The 17,100-nt window shown below is 40.5% G+C and overlaps 1 protein-coding gene across 1 annotated transcript; it reads right to left on the minus strand.

Annotated features, from left to right (window-relative positions):
• Positions 1 to 14,753: 14,753 nt before the first annotated feature.
• Positions 14,754 to 16,022, minus strand: LOC100773472 (olfactory receptor 52N1). The gene is given in 1 exon segment (XM_027405026.1): positions 14,754 to 16,022. A coding segment is annotated over 1 exon segment (1,269 nt).
• Positions 16,023 to 17,100: the final 1,078 nt, after the last annotated feature.

A 17,100-nucleotide genomic window follows, 5' to 3' on the forward strand; every position in this document is an offset into this window, starting at 1 on the left:
CGACATATGGTTTCAGCCTTCTTTTCTGCCTTTCCAGTCCAATGCAGACAACCCAATTAACAAACACTCTGCCAAACTCTAAAGTTCCAATTCTTAAAAATTGTACATTCACCTCTCTAAGAGGCCATTTCTGAGGCCAGGACTTTTGGGTAATAATAGTCACATCAGCGCCAGTGTCCATGATCCTAGTAATAACTTTATTATTAATTCTTACTTTTAAGTGAGGTCTCTTATCATTAACAGAATTTTGCCAAAATATGCGTGTCTCGTCTCCTCCAGTCATGTTTGATTCCTCACCACTAATCAAACTACCATCTAGACTATTATCATTTTTTACAATAGGCAATGTACTATCTATTTGTCCTGTGAGAGATTGTCCTCCATAGCAACTAGGAATGACTGGACATTTCTCCATGTGAGGGACATCTTGAGCCCCCCCCCCACGGAGTTTCCCAATGGTAACAAGTTGCCTTGTATGTCTCTCTCTGGTCGTTCTACATTCATTGGTCCAGTGTCTGTCCTTACCACATCTTCTACACAATCCAGAAGGTGGAGACCTTCCATATGAAGTATTATTGAAATTTCTTTGCCTACAATTTCTCTTAATATGTTCTATTCTACCACAGTTGAAACATCAGGTTCCTGGTGCCTTCTTGCTCCCCTGGGGAAGGCCCTTCCTGCTCAAGTTCCTGGTTCATAGTAGTGATAGCATCTGGCCTCTTAGTGCCTATGTTGACCTCTGAAAGGTGTGTCTCCTTCCCAAGCCTCTGTGTCATCAGCTTTAGAACATTTAACCTCCTGTTGCCTTTTTAAACCTTTCTCGATTACCTCTCCTACTCAAGTTCCTGTATCTTGGACATTATAGTTGAGGTTAGCTATATGCAAAACCTATTCTTCTATCAATGCTGATCTGATCTTTAAAGGCAAAATTATTCTTTTGCATATTGGGTTTGCATTTTCATAAGATATAGAGTATATGATCAATTTTCCTTGTTTCTAGATCTATTACCTGTAATTCTGCTGCCTTAGTGTTTTTAAAGAGTTGGCAACTGTTCTGTTGGTCCCTGTTCTAACTCTACTCTTTCTCCTGGCACATGAACCTTGTCCCAGGCATTTAAGGCTGCTGTCCTGCATAAGGACAATATATGGTCATCATATTCAGCCTGAACCTGTGGGTTAGCATAAATTCCCTCACCAAGGATCTTATCTGGGTGAACTTCATAACTGTTCTTTATGCCTCGAAGCTTGAGGTCTTTGGCTTCCTCCCTCCATTGAGCCCTCTATTGTATCTGAGAAGAATTTTCAAGCACAGCTGCTACTAGGCGATCACGGTCTATGGGTGTCACCCTGTTAAAGGTTGCCCACGAATGAAATAATTGTTTTACATATGGGCTATGGAGACCATATGAGACAACCAATTCATTAATACTCTTGAGATATTTCAACCGTGTGGGATGCCACTGATATGCTATCTGCCCCTGAGGATGCTTTTTAGAGGATGGTTTTTCTCTCATGGTTGCTGGGAACAGCAGTTGTATACACATAACAACCTTAGGAGAGTTTTCCTGATTTTTAGTGGAGTAGGTGTATCGGATTGAAGTGATTCAGCTTCCGAGTCATTCCACTCAACTTTTAGCCTAGCTACAATAGTCTCACAAATAGGTTCAATTTCATGAATCATGTGCAATTCCAAGCATGTTATAGAATCATTAATTTTCCCTATTTCTTCATCTACACGTGCTTCAAAACCTTTAATAGGCTCCTCCTTACATAACATCTGAATGGCATATAAATTGCCTTCCAGATATCTAATTCTAGATTTAAGCTTTTGACCTGTTGCCATAGATACACCAGAAATGGAGTGAATGGTGTGAGCCAAGTCCTCAATCTTGTTCTGGTTATTAGCTATCTTTGCATCGAAAGTTTCAGACACAGAGCATAATCTTGTTTCTAGTGGGCTACAGAAATACTTCACTTCGTCATGGTCCTCAGACAGCAACACACACACACACACACACACACACACACACACACACACACACACACACATTATCACCACGTATTGTCCTTAATATCCCTTAATATCAATGGACTCAATTCACCAATAAAGAAACACAGACTAATGGATTTGATGCAAAAACGGGATCCAACATTTTGCTGCATACAAGAAACATACTTGAAAATCAAATGTAGACATTACCCCAGAGTAAAGGGTTGGACAAATATTTTCCAATCAAATGGACATAAGAAGCAAGGTGATGTAGCTATCCTAATTTCAAAAAAGACTTCCTACCAAAATTAATCAAAATACATAAAGAAGGACATTTCATATTCATCAAAGGAAAAATCCACCAAGATGATGTCTCAATTCTGAACATCTGTGCTCCAAATGTAAGGGCAACCCAGAATTGTAAAAGAAACATTACTAAGACGTAAATTAAACATAGAACCCCACACAATATTTTGGCAGACCTCTTACCTCTACTGAATCCTCAGATCAAAGGGGTGATCCTATCCCTATGAATCCTCAGACTGAAGACAATGAGTTCCTGTCATCCCTCTCTGCCCAGGCATATCACTCCAGTCTCTACCTCCTGAGTGCTGGCATTAAAGGCATGTGAATAGCAAGAACTGGGATTAAAGTATGAGCCACCACCACCTGGCTCTGTTTCTATTTTAGACTGGATCAATCTTGTGCAACCCATAGTGGCCTTGAACTCAGAGAGTTATTACTAGGTGCTGGGATTAAAGGTTTGTGCTTCCACTGCTTGGTGTCTATGGCTAAATAGTGTGGCTAGCTTCAAACTCTGATCTTCAGGCAAGCTTTATTTGTTAGATCACAAACAAAATTTCTACACAGGAGGAAATCTGTCAAACTATATGATAGACACAAAAGCTCTCTCAATGATCTTTCACTTGATTCAAAGTAGACTCTATTCTTCCATGTCTTCTGAAATTCTATGTGAATAAATAATTCATGTCTTATGACTGGTATTATTAATACAATACAATTTGGATATAATGTGTTCACAAATTTGTGATTTAGCATAGTGAACTATTTTAGTAATATCTATGTTTCTGTAAATTAATAACCCAGATATCTAGTGGTATATTAAAGTATACAGAAAGAAATTTGTGTCCTGGGCAGATCTTGCATTGAAGGACACTCTAGAAAACTTAGATAAATCCTGACTGAAATGAGAATAGAAAGTGATTGTGGGTATATGACAGAGATAAAAGACTTAGCCAAAATGTGCAAGGCTTAAGATTACATCACTGAAACACACAGACACATTCAAAGCCACAAAATCAATATAAAGGTACTGGATAAAAACTAAAGCAGTGAATTGATCCACCAGATAGCAAGGATAATGCAATGAAACAATAAGTAAGATGGTATTGTGAATGTTATTTACTCTGCTTAGGAAATGAAAAACAGGAATCTGGCTCCATTGTTTCAAAAAGGGATAAAATCCAGTGGACTGTGTCAGCATGATGAGATTAAATAGGTGATTTAATCACTTGCAAAGTCATAACATAACAAAGGGCTGATGGTACTTTAATAATGTTAGTGTAAGTAACTAGATTTTTCTTGAGGCTAACACTCCCACATTAATATACTTCTTACAGTTGGGCAAATGCTAGGCCCCCTCCTTACTGATATTCACTAAAGAAACAGACTGGTAGGTTCAAGGTCATTTTTTTCCAGTGAGGATATCCTAACTACAGACAATAGGAATTAGATGACATCATTGATCATGTGACCCTTACTGGACCACATAAAAAAGGCTATGAAGCAATGTGGTACCTTTACAGAGAATCTCCTTGATGCACCAGGGTGAGACAACTAGATCTCAGGTGTGATTTCTTCATCAGAATTTGCTTGAAAAGCTTGATTAGAAAGGAGATGATGCACATGTTGAATTTCAGCACTCAAGAGGTAAAGACAGTCAGATCTGTGGATCTCTATGAGTTTGAGAACAAACTGATCTACAGATTGAGTTCTAAGACAGCCAAAGGATACAAAGAGCAACCATGTCTCAAAAAACAAAACAAAACAAAAAAACAAGATAAAGAAAGGAGGAGAGAAAGAAAGGAGTGCTTTAGGATGACACTGGGTTCTGATAGATCATCCTGATTTCATATTAGAGTAAAAAACAATTCGGTTATAAGGTAGGAATAAGTTGTTTCTATTTGCTACAAAATTCAAGTTTAACTCATACGTACTGTACCCTCATCAGATAAGGTGTTAGTTATGTCAAGAAGGCTTTATGACCTTTTGCCAAGATAATTTGTCAAATAATCTAATCTGTTACCTGCTTCTGTAAAATTCTCTGGCAAAATCCTTATGTTACAAAATCTCCATTTTATATTTTTCCTATAAAAGGAGACCTGAGAAGTTAGTCAACTTGTACTCTCAAATCCTGCTTTCTAATATATATAATATATATATATATATATATATATATATATATATATGCTTAGTAAATAAAGCTTGCTTATTTGGCTTTAGTTGCAGTGGTAGTATTTTTTTCTTGAACTACACGGTCAACAGCTCAATGATGAAATTTTGCTATGAGGGTGATGACATTTCTCTTAAATCATATTTACTTTCTGCGCCGTCTACCCTTGACCAGCAAGAAAGACGCCACACTGAGGAATCTTCTTTAACATGGTTTAATCGGGAACCTCTTTGCTTTTACAGTGTATAATGGCAGTGGCCCCGGGTCGAGGGAGACAGGGCCTGATATAGTCTACATCTACCAATCACCTAACCCTACGTGGCGCGCCAGGATAGGTTGTCTCCAAGCAGAATTAAGAGGATACATGACCTTTACCAAATTTGGAGTTGTTTACCACAGAGAGCACTCGCCATCGGGCTGGCGGAGGGTGGAAACCGGAGCCATCTTTTGGGTGCGGTATTCTGCAGCTCCCTACAGTTCCCCCTTTTTGTTTTAATATTATAGGAGTAGCAGTATCTATCTGTTGTCAGATTTCAGTCATCTCTGTCTTAGGTTCAACCCCAGTGTCCCTATCTTACCCGTCAAAGAGTCACTGTGTCGCCCTCACAGGCTCATGTCTTAGGTTGAAGGGAACACATGTATGCTTATTCGCTCAGCAAGAGGGTAGGTGCCCGTCATTGAGCATGACTGATTCAGATACAAATCACTCACTCAGCAAGGGCGAGACAGACATCTATTTGTCTGTCAGCATGGATAACTATGCTTGAGGGGACTGTCCTGCTTCCACAGCAGCAAAGGCCTGTACCAACATGGCAGCTTGGGATTTTTGCGACTTCCTGATCCTGCATAGGAACCACATGCAAACAAAAATGGCTAACAGCATCATGGAAAACATAACCCCTACTCCAGCCCATTCCTTAACTAAACTAAATTCTTGCTTAAGGGTAGTTAAGAGGGTATTAACAGTGGACAGGCTCAGGCGTGTAGCATTCACGGCAATAATCTGTTGTGTCAGGGTGTCTGTCAGGTTCTCGAACTGTTGACTCCAATTTCCCTGAAGGTAGGCACTCAGCTGCCAACTCAGGTTGCTGTTCTCCGTGAAATTATCGGCCATCCTGGAGGTGATACACAAAGAAGAAAAGGAATGATTGCATCCTATGGAAATTAAGGTTACTAAATCATCCACCTGTTCCTGCAACAGGTCCACTCTTTGGTTCATAGTTAGAATGCCAGCTTTTAAGTGGCCATCAATAGATCTCAAGGTAGTTAATGTTGTAGCTGTTTTTTCCACAATGTCATTGACTGTCTCAGCTGATTGGACCTGAGCAGCCATGGCAACAGCGGCAATCGTAGCCGCTGCTGCAGAAAGGGTAATGGCAGTAACCAATGCTGCAGTTATGCCAAAATCCCATTTGGTTCTGATGGTTTCCATAATGGGAAATGTTCCTGTATCCACTTTGACCGGAATAGGAACATACATAGGAATCCTCATCACTACTGCTGTATTAGCAGAACCATTCCAACATTGACTAGCAATGCAGGAGATGTCAGTTGAATTGCACGAGATCACTTCTTTGGTAGCATCAGTAGCATTAGAGAGCAGAAAGAAAAAAGGAGCTTTTAAACATACTGGGCTGGCTGGAACAGTGAGATTATTCAAAGTTTTATGTATTGATAGATTCTTAAGAGAAGGTCCCTTCTCATCCCTTGTACCAGAAACATTAAGAAGTCTTATGCAGAGATTCTGGAGAACCGCAAAAGGTTCAAGGGAAGTAAAATGCTCCACGTTCGTTGGAGAGTACCCATTGAAACCATGGCCAGGTATTTTTACTGCCTGTTCTTTGGGAACCTCCCTGAGTTAGGTTATACTGGTACTTGCCAAGAGGGGGAGTAAATTCAAAACCTGGAGCTATCTGTTTAAGTTTGTGGTCCGGACTCTGACAGGGTGTCCAATGAGGAAGATAGCCTCGATTGGGTGCACAATAAGGCAAGACTTGTCGAGCAGTGGAGTTCTCTTGACTAAAGCATGAATTTGAGGGTCGGAGTCCCTCCATCAGCATCAGAAATGTAGTGATATTTACATCTTTGGTCCCATTTGTACCAGTGCCAGAGCCAGAACTAGCGCCTGTAGTAAACTCCAAACCCTTCTGAACTTCTCCTCTCCCCCAGATCCATTCCTCCTCTATTTCCCTTCAGAAAAGGGAAATGGTTGATTTCCCAAGGATATCAACCTAAAAGGGCATAACAAGATACAACAAGACTAGGCATAAAACCTTATATCAAGGCTGGCTGAGGCAGCACAGTAAGGAGGAAAAAGGTCCAAGAACAGAGAAAGATTCAGAGACATCCCCACTCCCACTCTTAACAGGAGTTTCACAAAATCACAAAGCTAAACAAAATCACAAAGCTATGGGAACTAGCTCAGATCCGTGCAGGCTCCTTGATCGCTGTCTCAATCTCCGTAAGCCCCTTGGAGCCCTGCATTGTTGATTCTCTGGGGCATGTTATCCTGGTGTCCTTGAACCCTCTTTGCCTTAATAGTTCCTCCATCTCTTCTGCAAGATTCTCTGAGCTCTGCCTAGTGTCTGACTGTTGGTTTTTACAACTGCTCCCATCAGCTGCTGGAGCAATCCTCCCTGATGATGGCTAGGCTAAGTACCAATCTATGAATATAGCACAATGATAGATTGGGAATCATTTTATTATTTTTTCTTTTTTTAATTTGTTTTTTGATCAGGCTTGTCTGGTTCTAACCTAGGTCTCCAGTCTCTTTGGGACTGATTCAATGTCAGATATACCTGGGTGGCCTTGAACTCAATGAGATCAGTGTGTTAATCCTGTGTCCTAGGATTAAAAGTGTGTATGTGTTTATATTCAAGACAGAGTTTTTGTGTGTAGCCCTGGCAATCCTTGTATTTGCTCTATAGTTCAGGCTGGCCTCAAGTCAGAGGTCCACTTGCCTCTGCTTTGTGGTGTGGACCACCAGAGCCTGCCTTGATGTTTAAGAGTCTTTAAAATCAAACAAGTGAGTGGTGTATATGATATATTTAGAGTCCTTTATTCATTTTATTATCATAAATTTCTGTAGATTATTTGGAATATAATCCAGTATAGCATCATACTGTCAGTGAAAAAGTGAGTGTTTCTTTCCTGTTTTAATGCCTTTTTCTTACTTTTGTGTAATGCTTGAAACTCCCTGATGTAGGGTATTGACCAGAAGTAATATTAGCTGATATCTTTGGTTTTTACTGGTGGCTGAGAATAGGCAGTGGGAGGGGCACAGAGGGGGAATGGGAGGGGCAGGGAGGATAGTAGGAGATTCTGAAGGTAGGCAAATGTGAGGAGGGAAGGGTATAAAGGGAGAGATATTTATACTCTTCTGTTTGTTTATAAATGGTTTTTTTTCCATGGGTAAATGAAAGAAATGCCATACAATAGGTTTGCAATTTGACATTTTCATGTATTCTATGGAAAGTGTGAGGTAGTAGTATTAGTTAGGATCCTTTAGAATAACAGATTTTACACACTGAAATCACACACACACACACACACACACACACACACAGAGAGAGAGAGAGAGAGAGAGAGAGAGAGAGAGAGAGAGAGAGAGAGAGAGAATTGATTTATTAGAATTTTATTAGAATGATTTGAAGACCATGACCTATATAATCCAATAATGGTGTGGGTGGATGGTTGGTTGGTTGGGTGGCAAAGCCCCTAGACCTGATCTGCTGTGTACAGAAATGAAGCCTGCTGACTTGGACCAAAAGCAATTTGGTTCAGTAGCCTTTACTTTCGGTGGGTGGGATTGACAACAGGGAGGAGATTCTTCTATGGCAGGTCTACTCCTGCTTTCTTTATCTGATATGGTTTCATAATTTTTTTTACAAGGAAAATCCAAGTTTAAGACTCATAGGTTAACAGCCACCAAACAGATCAGATTTTAGTTGTGTTTTGCATAAGCCACACCCTAAGTCACCCTATGGCAATTTGAGGCTTGTAGGAGATTGGCTGTCCCTGTAGGGGTTAGTGCATGTAGCCATAGGAGGGAGATATAAAAGCATCAGCATTTGGACCAGTTGCTCTCTTGGAGTCCTCTGCAGAAGGGAATAGCATCCATCCACCTGCTCCCAGAGAAGCCTTCAGCAAGGTGATTGGAAGTGGCGGCTGGAGATATGGAGGCAACTCAGAGGCTCTCAGAAGTTGAGTCACACTGGAAGGCCTTTCAGGTTGCATGTCCTCACGCCATGCTTTTGATCCTGAAGTCTCTTTCTGTTCTTTTTTGAAATTTTAATTAGAAAGAAAATTATTTTACATGTCAATCCCAGGTCCCTCTCACTCCCCTCCTCCTCTGCCCCCCCCAAACTAACACCCTACCTATCCCATACCCTTTCTGGTCCCTAGGGAGGATGAGGCTTTCTTAGGGGGTCTTCAAAGTATGTTATATTCTTTGAGATAGGGCCTAGGCTGACCCCCTTGTTTCTAGGCTCAGGGAGCACCCCTCCATGTGGGATGGGGTGGTAAGGTCCATTCCTATGCTAGGGGTAAGTATTGATCCACTACAAGAGGCCCCATAAATTTCCAAGGTCTCCTCACTGACACCCACATTCAGGGAGTCTGGATCAATCCCAGGCTGGTTTCCCAGCTATCAGTCTAGGGACCAAGAGCTCTCCCTTGTTCGGGTCAGCTGTTTCTGTGGGTTTCACCAGCCTGGGACAGACTGCTTTGCTCATCAGTCCTGCTTCTCTGCAACTGGATTTCAGTTCATTTCAAGGTTTAGCTGTGAGTGTCTGCTTCTATTACCACCAGCTGCTAGATGAAGGATATAAGTTGGCATATGAATTATTTATTAACAGGAGAGGGCATTTAAGGTAGCCTCTCCTCTATTGCTTAGATTGTTAGCTGGTGTCATTTTTGTAGCTCTCCAGACATTTCCCTAGTGCCCGATTTCTCTTTAAACCTATAATGCCTCCCTCTATTATATTGTTTATTCTCTTGCTTTCTTTTATTCCTCCCCCAACTCAATCTCCCTGCCCCAGAATGCTTTCCTCACCCCTCCTCTTCTCCCCTTCTCATTCTACTAGTTCCCTCTCCCCTTCCCTCCCCTCATGCTCCCAATTTGCTCAGGAGATCTTGTCCCTTTCCCCTTCTCCAGGGGACCATGTATGTCTCTCTTAGGGTCCTCCTTGTTCATTAGCTTCTCTGGCAGTGTGGATTGTAGGGTGGTAGTCCTTTACTCTATGTCTAAAATCCCCATATAAGTGAGTACATACCATGTTTGTCTTTTTGTGACAGGGTTACCTTGCTCAGACTGGTTTCTTCTAGTTCCATCCATTTGCCTTCAAATTTCAAAATTCCATTGTATTTTTTCTCCCGCTGAGTAGTACTCCATTGTGTAAATGTACCACATTTTCTCTATCCATTCTTCAGTTAAGGGGCATCTAGTTTGTTTCCAGGTGCTGGCTATTACAAATAATGCTGCGATGAACATCGTTGAACAGATGGCCTTGTTGTTGTATGAATGTGCTTTTTTTGAGTATATGCCTAAGAGTGGAATTGCTGGATGTTGTGGTAGACTGATTCCCATTTTCCTGAGGAATCGCCATACAGATTTTCAAAGTGGCTGTATGAGCTGGCACTCCCACCAGCAGTGGAGGAGTGTTCCTCTTTCTCCACATTCTCTCCAGCATAAACTGTCATTGGTGTTTTTTATTTTGGTCATTCTTACAGGAGTAAGATGGTATCTCAGAGTTGTTTTGATTCTCATTTCCCTGATGGATAAGGATGTTTATTGAATACTTTCTTATGTGTCTTAAGGCCATTTTAGATTCCTCTATTAAGAATTGTCTATTTAGTTCTGTACCCCACTTTTTAATTGGATTTTTGGTGTTTTGGAGAATAGCTTCTTGAGTTCTTTGTAAATTTTGGATATCAGCCCTCTGTCGGATGTGGGGTTGGTGAATATCTTTTCCCAATCCGTGGGCTGTTGTTTTGTCTTGTTGACTGTGTCCTTTGCCTTACAGAAGCTTCTCAGTTTCAGGAGGTCCCATTTATTAATTGTTGATCTCAGTGTCTGTGCTTCTGGTATTATGTTCAGGAAACAGCCTCCTGTACCAATGTGTTGAAGGGTACTTCCCACTTCCTTGTCTAATAGCTTCAGTATAGTTAGATTTATGTTAAGGTCCATTTGGACTTAAGTTTTGTGCATGGTGATAGTCATAGATCTATCTACACTCTTCTACATGCAAGCATCCAGTTATGCCAACACCATTTGTTGAAGATGTTCTCTTTGTTCCAGCATATAAATTTGGATTGTTTGTCAAAAATCAGGTGTTCATAGGTGTGCCGGTTATATCATGGTTTTCAACTTAATTATTACTTTTCACTTTCAACTGAGGCCTTCTATCATTAATAGAAGTTTGCAAAAAATCAGGTGTTCATGGGTGTGTGGGTTAATATCAGGGTTTTCAATTCTATGCCATTGGTCTCCCTGTGTATTTTTGTGCCAATACCAAGCTGCTTTCAGGACTATAGCTCTATAATAAAGCTTTAAGTCAGAGATGGTGAATCCTCCAGAAGTTCCCCTATTTTACAGGGTTGTTTTGGCTATCCTGGGTCTTTTTTTTCATATAAATTTGAGAATTGTTTTTTCAAGGTCTGTGAAGAATTGTGCTGGGATTTTAATGGGGATTGCATTGAATCTGTAGATTGCTTTTGGCAAGATTGCCAATTTTACTATGTTGATTCTACCTATCCAAGAGCATGAGAGATCCTTGCATTTTCTGGTATCTTCTTTAATTTTTTTCTTTAATGACTCAAAATTCTTATGATACAGGTCTTTCATTTTTTTTGGTTAGTGTTACTGCAAGGTATTTTATGTTGTTTGTGGCTATTGTAAAGGGTGATGTGTCTCTGATTTCTTTTTCTCAGCACATTTATCATCCATATATAGTCGAGCTTGTATCCTGCCTTTGATGAAGGTGTTTATCAGCTGTAGGAGTTCCCTGATATAGTTTTGCTGTTCTATTATGTACACTATCATATCATCTGCAAACAGTGAAAGCTTGACTTCTTCCTTTCCAATTTGTATCCCCTTGATCTCCTTTTGTTGTCTTATTGCTCTATCTAGAACTTCAAGTAAAATACTGAAGAGAGATGGAGAGAGTGGACAACCTTGTCTTGTTCCTGATTTTAGAGGAATCATGTTGAGTTTCTCTCCATTTAGTTTGATGTTAGCTGTTGGCTTACTGAATATTGTTTTTATTATGTTCAGGTTTGTACTTGTTATTCCTGATCTCTCTAGGACCTTTATATTGCAGGGGTGTTGGGTTTTGCAAAGGCTTTTTCAGCATCTAGTGAGATGATCATGTGGTTTTTCTTCTTCAGTTGGCTTATATGGTGGATTGCATTGATAGATTTTCAAGTGTTGAACGAACCCTGCAACCCAGGGATGAAGCCTACTTGATCATGGTGGATGATTTTTCTGATATGTTCTTGGATTTGGTTTGCCATTATTTTATTGAGTATTTTTACATCTATGTTCATGAGGGATATTGGTCTGTAGTTCTCTTTCTTAGTTGTGTCTCTGTGTGGCTTGGGTACCAAGGTAATTGTACCCTCATAAAAAGAGTTTGGCCATGGATCTTCTGCTTCTATTGTGTGGAACAATTTGTGGAGTATTGGTATTAGCTCTGCTTTGAATTTCTGGTGGAATTCTGCACTGAAGCCATTGGGACCTGGCTGTTTTTGCTTTGGGAGACTTTATATGACTGCTTCTATTTCCTCAGACGTTATACATCTGTTTAAGTTGCTTATCTGTTCTTGATTCAATTTTGGTAAGTGATATCTGTGCAGAAAATTGTCTGTTTCCTTTAAATTTTCCAATTTTGTGGAGTACAGGTTTTCAAAGTATGTCCTGAAGATTCTCTGGATTTCCTCAGGGTCCGTTGTTATGTCCCCCTTTTTATTTCTGATTTTGTTAATTTGCATGTTCTCTCTGCCTATTGGTTAGTTTGGATAAAGGTTTGTCTATCTTGTTGATTTTCTGGAATAACCAACTCTTTGTTACATTGATTCTTTGAATTTTTTTCTTTATTTTGACTTAATTGGTTTCTGCCCTCAGTTTGATTATTTCCTGGTGTCTATTCCTCCGGGGTGAATTTGCTTCCATTTATTCTAGAGCTTCCAGCTGTGATTTTAACTCTCTGGTGTGACTATTCTCTAGTTTCTTCATGTGAGCACTTAGAGCTATCAACTTTCCTCTTAGTACTGCTTTCAAAGTGTTCCATGAGTTTGGGTATGTTGTGTCTTCATTTTCATTGCATTCTAGGAAGGCATTAATTTCTTTCTTTATTTCTTCCTTGACCCAGGAATGGCACAATTGCGTGTTGTACAATTTCCATGAGTTGGTAGGTTTTCTGTAATTTGTGTGTTTTTTTTTTTTAATTCTGAATTTAAAGCATGCTAGTCTGATAAGATGCAGGGCATTATTCTATTTTTTTTTGTACTTGTTGAGGTTTGCTATGTTGCCGAGTATGTGGCCAATTTCAGAGAAGGTTCCATGTGATGGTATGAAAGTGTATTCTTTTGTGTTTGGATGGAAAGTTCTATAGATGTCTGTTAATACCAATTGGGTCATAACTTCTTTTAGTTCATTTGTCTCTTTGTTAAGTGTCTGTCTGGTGGTCCTGTCCAGCGGTGAGAGTGGGGTGTTGAAGTTTCCCAATATAACTTTGTGAGGTATTATTTGTGATTTCAGGTTTTTGTTTTGTTTTGTTTTGTTTTTTTGAGACAGGGTTTCTCTGTGTAGCTTTGGAGCCTATCCTGGCACTCACTCTGGAGACCAGGCTGGCCTTGAACTCACAGAGATCTACCTGCCTCTGCCTCCTGAGTGCTGGGATTAAAGGTGTGCACCACCACTGCCCGGCACGTGATTTCAGTTTTAATAATGTTACTTTTACGAATGTTGATGCCCTTGTTTTTCGGGCATAGATGTTCAGAATTGAGATTTCTTTCTGATGGATTTTTCCTGTGATTAATATGAAATGACCTTCTTCATCTCTTTTGATTGATTTTAGTTTGAAATCTAATTTGCTAGATAATAGGATGGCTACCCAGCTCCTTTCTTTGGTCCATTTGATTGGAATATCTTATACAACCCTTCACTCTGAGGTAATAATGTCTGTCTTTGAATTTGAGCTGTATTTCTTGCATGCAGCAGAAGGATGGATTCTGTCTTTGTATTCTGTATTATGTTAGCCTGTGTCTTTTTATAGGCGAGTTAAGACTATTAATATTGAGGGAAATTAAGGAACATTGAGTGTTTATTCTTGTTGGTTTTGTTTTGTTGTTGGTAGTGGTATTTTCTGCACTTTGAAATGGATTTCTTCACCTTCTTCTATACCTATTATCCTTAGGTTTGGTCTTTTCATGGTGTCCCATATTTCCTGGGTATTCTGTGTTAAGGATTTGTTGGATTTAAGATTTTCTTTGCTTGATGAATTTATCTCCTTTAGGTTATCTTCAGCATCTGAGATTGTGTCTTCCATCTCTTGTATTCTGTTGATTATGCTTGCATCTGTGGTTCCTGATTGTTTACTCACCTTTCCCACTAGTTAGCCATACAGTTAAAAGGCTTTTTGTTTGTTTGTTTTTGTTTTTGTTTTAGGAGACAGCATTTCTCTATATTGCTTTTAAGGCTGTCCTGGAACTCGCTCAAGAGAATGGGGTGGCCTCAAACTCACAAAGGTCTGCCTGCTCCTGCCTGGGAAGTGCTGGAATTAAATGCATGTACAACAATGCCCAGCAAAGGAGACTTGTATGGCTGATCTACTCCTGATTTCTTTATCTGATGTGGTTTCATAATTTTTTTGTACAAGGGAAATCAAAGTTTGAGACTCATAGGGTAACGGCCACCAAACAGATCAGATTTTAGTTTTGCTTTGCATAAGCCACACTCTAAATTGCCTATGGTAATTGGAGGCTTGTAGGGGATTGGCTGTCCCTGCAGGGGTTAGTGGGTGTGGCCATAGGAAGGAGGTATAAAAGCATCAGCTTTTGGGCCAGGTGTTCTCTTGGATTCCTTGGTAGAAGAGAGTAGCATCCATCCACCTGCTCCCAGAGAAGTCTGCAGCAAGGTGTTTGGAAGTGGCAGCTGGAGATATGGAGGCAGCTCAGAGGCTCTCAGAAGTTGAGTCTAACAAGAAGGCCTTTATAGGTTGCAAGTCGTCAAGCCATGTTGTAGATTCTGAAGTCTCTTCATGTTCTTATGTTTCAGCAGATTCAGCCTTGTCATATCCATTGGCCCCAGACCTCCACCAGGATAATGCTCAGGGGACAGCAGAGCTGGCTGCCAGGAGCAAGCACATTGCGAGTTGGGAGAGGCCCCTCAGCATGGGTGCGGGTCTCCTGAACACAGGCAACAGCTGCTACCTTAATGCAGCCTTGCAGTGTCTGACACACACGCCTCCACTCGCCAACTACATGCTCTCCCGGGAGCACTCTCAGAGCTGCTGTCACCACCCAGGAGGCTGCACAATGTGTGCTCTGGAAGCTCAAGTGAATCAGAGGAGACTCCACAGATGTCATGCAGCCCTCGACAAACTTGACTACAGCTTCCACAGGCAGAAGCAGGAAGATGCCCACGAATTTCTGATGTTCACCTTGAATGCCATGCATGAATCCTGCCTTCATGGTGGGAGGCATGAATAGATAGAGATTAGTCATAATGATGTGTATGTGGGGAGGGATGGTATGTCGCCCAAAGCGGTTTGTAAAGAAGGTGAAGAAGGCTGGGACATAGGTGATGACGATGGCACTGATGTGAGCAGTGCATGTGCTGAAAGCCTTCTGTTGAGCACCTACTAATGACAGACTCACAACTGCCCATAAGATCATGGTGTAGGAGACTGTGATGCACAGGATGTCAAATCCCCCAATGAAGAGAGCAACCATTAATCCATATATGGCATTGATCGCAACACTGTCACATGATATTTTACCGACAGACATGTGGTCACAGTAGGTGTGGGTAATGACATTACCCCTGCAGTATGGCAGGCGCTTGGTGAGGAATGTAAAAGGGATGACAAGAATCACACCCCTTAGAAAAGTGAGCATCCCTGCCTTGGCAATGACCACATTAGTGAGGATAGTGGCATAGCGCAATGGGTAACAGATGGCCACGTATCAGTCTAGGGCCATGAGCATCAGCACCCCGGATTCCATCCCTGTGAAAGTGTGCACAAAGAACATCTGGGCCAGGCAGGCCTTGAAGTCAATCTCCTTGAGATTGAGCCACAATATGTAGAGAGTGTTGGGAAGAGTGCTGGTGCACATGAGCACATCTGTGAAGGAAAGCAGGGCTAGGAAGATGTACATAGGTTTGTGTAAGACTTCTTCGGAGTAGATAAGATACATGAGTCCAAAGTTCCCTGTAAGAGCAATGCTGTACATGGCAAACAGTGGGAAGGAGATCCACAAATGCACCTCTTCCAAACCAGGGATGCCATTGAGGATAAAGGAAGCTGGAGTCAGGCTGCTGCCATTCAGAAGTGACATGAGTGTTGGAAGTTCATTGTAGAGGATTCCAGAATTTTCTCTGTAACAGAAAATATCCCTAAAGATCACAGACTATGCAATAAATGCAAATTTCCTCCCAATAAAGGCTAATTTCTCTTTCTTGTGCATCATTCTCTCTTTGACTATTTGTGCTTCCCTATTTTTCTTGCATGTGGTTCATACAGTTTGTGTCCATGCTTTTTTATACTTTTATACTTTTTTTCAAACAATAATGACGGAGGAGATGAGTTCTAGGGACACTTATAGTTGAGAAATAATTATATAATAACTGTGGAAGAGAAGCAGTTCTCTGAAAAGAAAGACAATATTAAAATTGAAAGTTTTGGGATAAATATATATCATTCTTTTTCTTTCCATACTTGCACAAGATAAATATTTTCACTCATACCTGGTGTTGTTGGTTGCCATGTTCTGTTTGACCAAGAGTTCTTCTGTTAAAACACCCCTTGTTGGAGTTACCTTTTAGAAGTCAAATGCCAATCACGTAATTGAAAGTGAAAAGTAAGTAAATTATATGGTGATGTAGACTTCCAAGATGATCCATGGAGCTTTCTCAAATGTTAAGAGACAAGACTATCTGAACCTTACCATCCTTTCTACCCTGTATTCTTTTCTTTCATAAGAAGACTACAAAACCAATGTAGAAATCTGATGCTTACCCTAAAGATTAGATATGTTACTCAAGAAAACAATTATCCATGGGTGAAGTCTTTTCACATCTTTAGCATTCAGGAAAATAAAACCTCTATTGAGACCTTGAGAGGCAATCACAGAAGGAACATGTTATTCTATTATTCTTTCTCCCTGTCTCTCCCTTTTTCTCTCTCTATGCATGTGAATTTGTATATGTGTGCATGAGTGAACCTCCAGTGAATAGTAATCTCCCACCTGTATGGATGTGAATAGCCTAAACATAGCTATATCAGGATGCTAAGGACACTAACTGAGCCACTGGGAATTTTCTGCCTAACTATATTTATCTTCCATCATAGTGTGAAACTGGAGAGGATGTCAATTTTCCTAAGTACAGCAGGGAGTAGATCTTTATATGCTCTTT

This window comes from Cricetulus griseus, chromosome 3, assembly GCF_003668045.3.
Source record: "Cricetulus griseus strain 17A/GY chromosome 3, alternate assembly CriGri-PICRH-1.0, whole genome shotgun sequence".
Classification (NCBI taxonomy): Eukaryota; Metazoa; Chordata; class Mammalia; order Rodentia; family Cricetidae; genus Cricetulus; species Cricetulus griseus.